General features: G+C 44.3%; 1 protein-coding gene across 1 annotated transcript in view; it reads right to left on the minus strand.

Moving 5' to 3' along the window:
• Positions 1-2,691, minus strand: part of SLC23A2 (solute carrier family 23 (ascorbic acid transporter), member 2) — a 26,173-nt gene that overhangs the window by 8,265 nt on the left and 15,217 nt on the right. Inside the window, exon 8 of the mRNA XM_009074407.1 lies at positions 553-673. Within this exon, the coding sequence (XP_009072655.1) occupies positions 553-673 (121 nt within the window). The remainder of the gene's footprint in view (positions 1-552; positions 674-2,691) is intronic.

The following is a 2,691-nucleotide window of genomic DNA, read 5'->3' on the forward strand; positions in this document are numbered from 1 at the left end:
CGAGCAGCAAGTAACAGATCCCTTGGGTGTCCCCCCCAGTCTCTAAGGAAGGTGATGCTACAAAAGCTTTGGAATTAGAGCAAACCTCTTCTCTCCTGAACAAATGGGAAAGTCTCCAAATGGGCACTTGAACCAGCTGTGGAATTAGTCTCTGTTTTCCCAAAGGAATAAAGGGAACCTTTCACTGAGGGAAGGAGTTTTGCTTTGGGAAAACGAGACGATAACAATCTCATCATCCCATTTTGGAGGGCTCAGTTTAGGTTTTACTGCATGAATAAACATTTCTTTTGCCCCCTTTCCCTCCCCTCCGTGGTCTTCATCACTCCAAAGACTCCTCAGCAGAGACAGATGCCAGAACTGGATCTGGCAAGACAACAATGAGAACATCTCCTCTGGCCAGAAAGCCACTTAATAAGCTTCCAGTAAACCCATTTAAGCTTTTATCTCACCTTTGTGACCTATTTTATTATTAAGAAAAACTGAAAACCAGAAAAAACCCACCCCTGCAGCACAAATCAGGGTGTTTTTGCCAGCTGAAGCTCAGTGACTTACAGGGAACATCTTGAAAAGCTGCAGCCTGTATGCTGTCCATCCTTTCTTGGACTTGTAAATGGGTAAGGGGAATTTGACATTTCTGGCATACTGAGAAAACAGCAACACCAGGAAAATAGTCCTGAGAAAAAAGGAGGAGGAGGGTGGGACAAGAGAGACATACCATTAGCACCAACACAGCAATAATCCTTCCCAGCACAAACCTGTTCAGGCTCCTCAGACACAAGAGATAAAGGTACAGTTTCGATTAAGCACATGACAAAGCATCACATGAGAATATATTTGAAATAAATTATTGTTCCATGAAGGGCAAAACCACCTGATTTGGATTCTGAAGTGCTGCAGATAGAGCAGGCAGCAAACAGGAGGGGGAAGCAGGGAAAAGGCCTCAGAGTGAAGAAGGTTTTTTACATCTCAAAATTGAAACAAAACTCCAAAACACTTGAGAAATTTGAGGGAAATTCTTTCTTCCTTTCTGCAGAATCCCCTTTTTTTTTTTTGGTATATTCATCTTTCACTAAACAGCTGCAAAAGAAGCAGAACAGAGTCCAAACCCCCAAGATTTGCTGCGAGTGCAGTTCCTCAGTTTTAAACACATTTCCTCGTGGAAATTGCTAAGCTGCTCTATTTGTTACTAATTAATCCAACCCCACAGCTAAATTCAGCCCCACTGCAATGCACACCAAGCAGCCAGGGCACACTGCTCAGCTCTGGAACAGCCAAGCCCAGTTCTGCTCTGAAAAGGCCTCACAAAGGGCTGAGCTGTCTGAAGAAGCAAAGCTTTTCTGAAATCTGAGATTAGGTTTTTATCAGCTGACTTAGAGAGGAAAAAAAAAAAAAATCCAACCAGCCTTGGATTTTCAGCCTCTCTCCCCTTTGTGCCCCAGATCAGTTTCAGTGCCAGACAAACCAGCTTTCTTCTCCCTGTCCCCACACACAGGGAGCTCTGCACAAGGAAGGGCATTTACACTCCTCACCCCACGGTGGAATGAGAAAAGCACCTTCTCCTTGTGCTCAGGAAACATTCTGGCACCAATCCCAAAGTCCAGGATGGAGAGATGAGCTCCACTCCCTCCCTCCTTAGCCCTGGGCACAGGCAGAGTTGGGTTTTGATTTCGAACAGAATTGGAAAAAGCAGAATAATGTTCTATTATTGCAGTTACTGGTAGATTGGTCTCAGAGCAGAGAGGTTTGTGCCAGTCTGGCAAACAGCACCAGGTCCTCAAAGGTCCAAGAAACAGTTCTGACCACACAGACAGGGAAAGGCCAACCCAGGAGTCATTGCCCTCTCTACAGATCACGATGCAACGTGTGTTATGGATTAAATCATTCCAGCTTGGCACCTGCACACCAAGCAAGGTCAGAAAGCTGGTTGGGAAGCTGGGAAGCCTCAGCTCTCCCATAGGTGATTCTGCAGGATTTTTATCCCACCAGAACAGCCAATGCCACTCTAAGAGCCACAGCCTGTCGAGCTCAAGTCACTTTTGAGATGCTCTCCCTGGTATGGAGTTATTTTAGTGCACATTTTTGTGTGGCAGAAATACTTATTGACTGGGTAATATTTAAATCCTGCTCCGAAATTGATCCTCTTTTTTTTTTTTTTTTTCCATCTGCAAAATGTCAACTTTAATTACACGTTTCCATGTCCAACTCCGAGATCTGTTTGAGTCACTTCACGTTAGCCCCAACTTGCACAGAATTTGTTTTACAGGCAAATAAAATGTTCCTTTGGATCAGCAGCTTAACATAATAGAATTACAAAAATATTCACGATGCTACAGCCAAGATAAAAGAGAATTAAAGAGCCCTTTTAATCATAAGCTGCACTTACAGAATACTTTACATGTTCAAAGTACTGTGCAAACAGATTAGGCAGATCAGAATCTGATCTCATCAAGGCATTCCCTCAGCTTCCAGAGCCAGCACAGTTGGGTGCTGCTTCACCCTGTTCCCTGCTCCCTAAAAATGTGGTTTCCATCCTTATTTGGCTGCTTACCCACAGCATCTCATGGGAAGCTTTTGTCTTCTCTTTGTCTCTTTTTCCTCACTTTATTCCTTTTCATACCACTCATCTCCATTCTTTGATTCCCCTGGCACCTACACCCGCAGGCACAGGCCCTGAAATTCCCTCTACCAGCC

This window comes from Acanthisitta chloris, unplaced genomic scaffold (assembly GCF_000695815.1).
Source record: "Acanthisitta chloris isolate BGI_N310 unplaced genomic scaffold, ASM69581v1 scaffold12115, whole genome shotgun sequence".
In the NCBI taxonomy this organism is placed as follows: Eukaryota; Metazoa; Chordata; class Aves; order Passeriformes; family Acanthisittidae; genus Acanthisitta; species Acanthisitta chloris.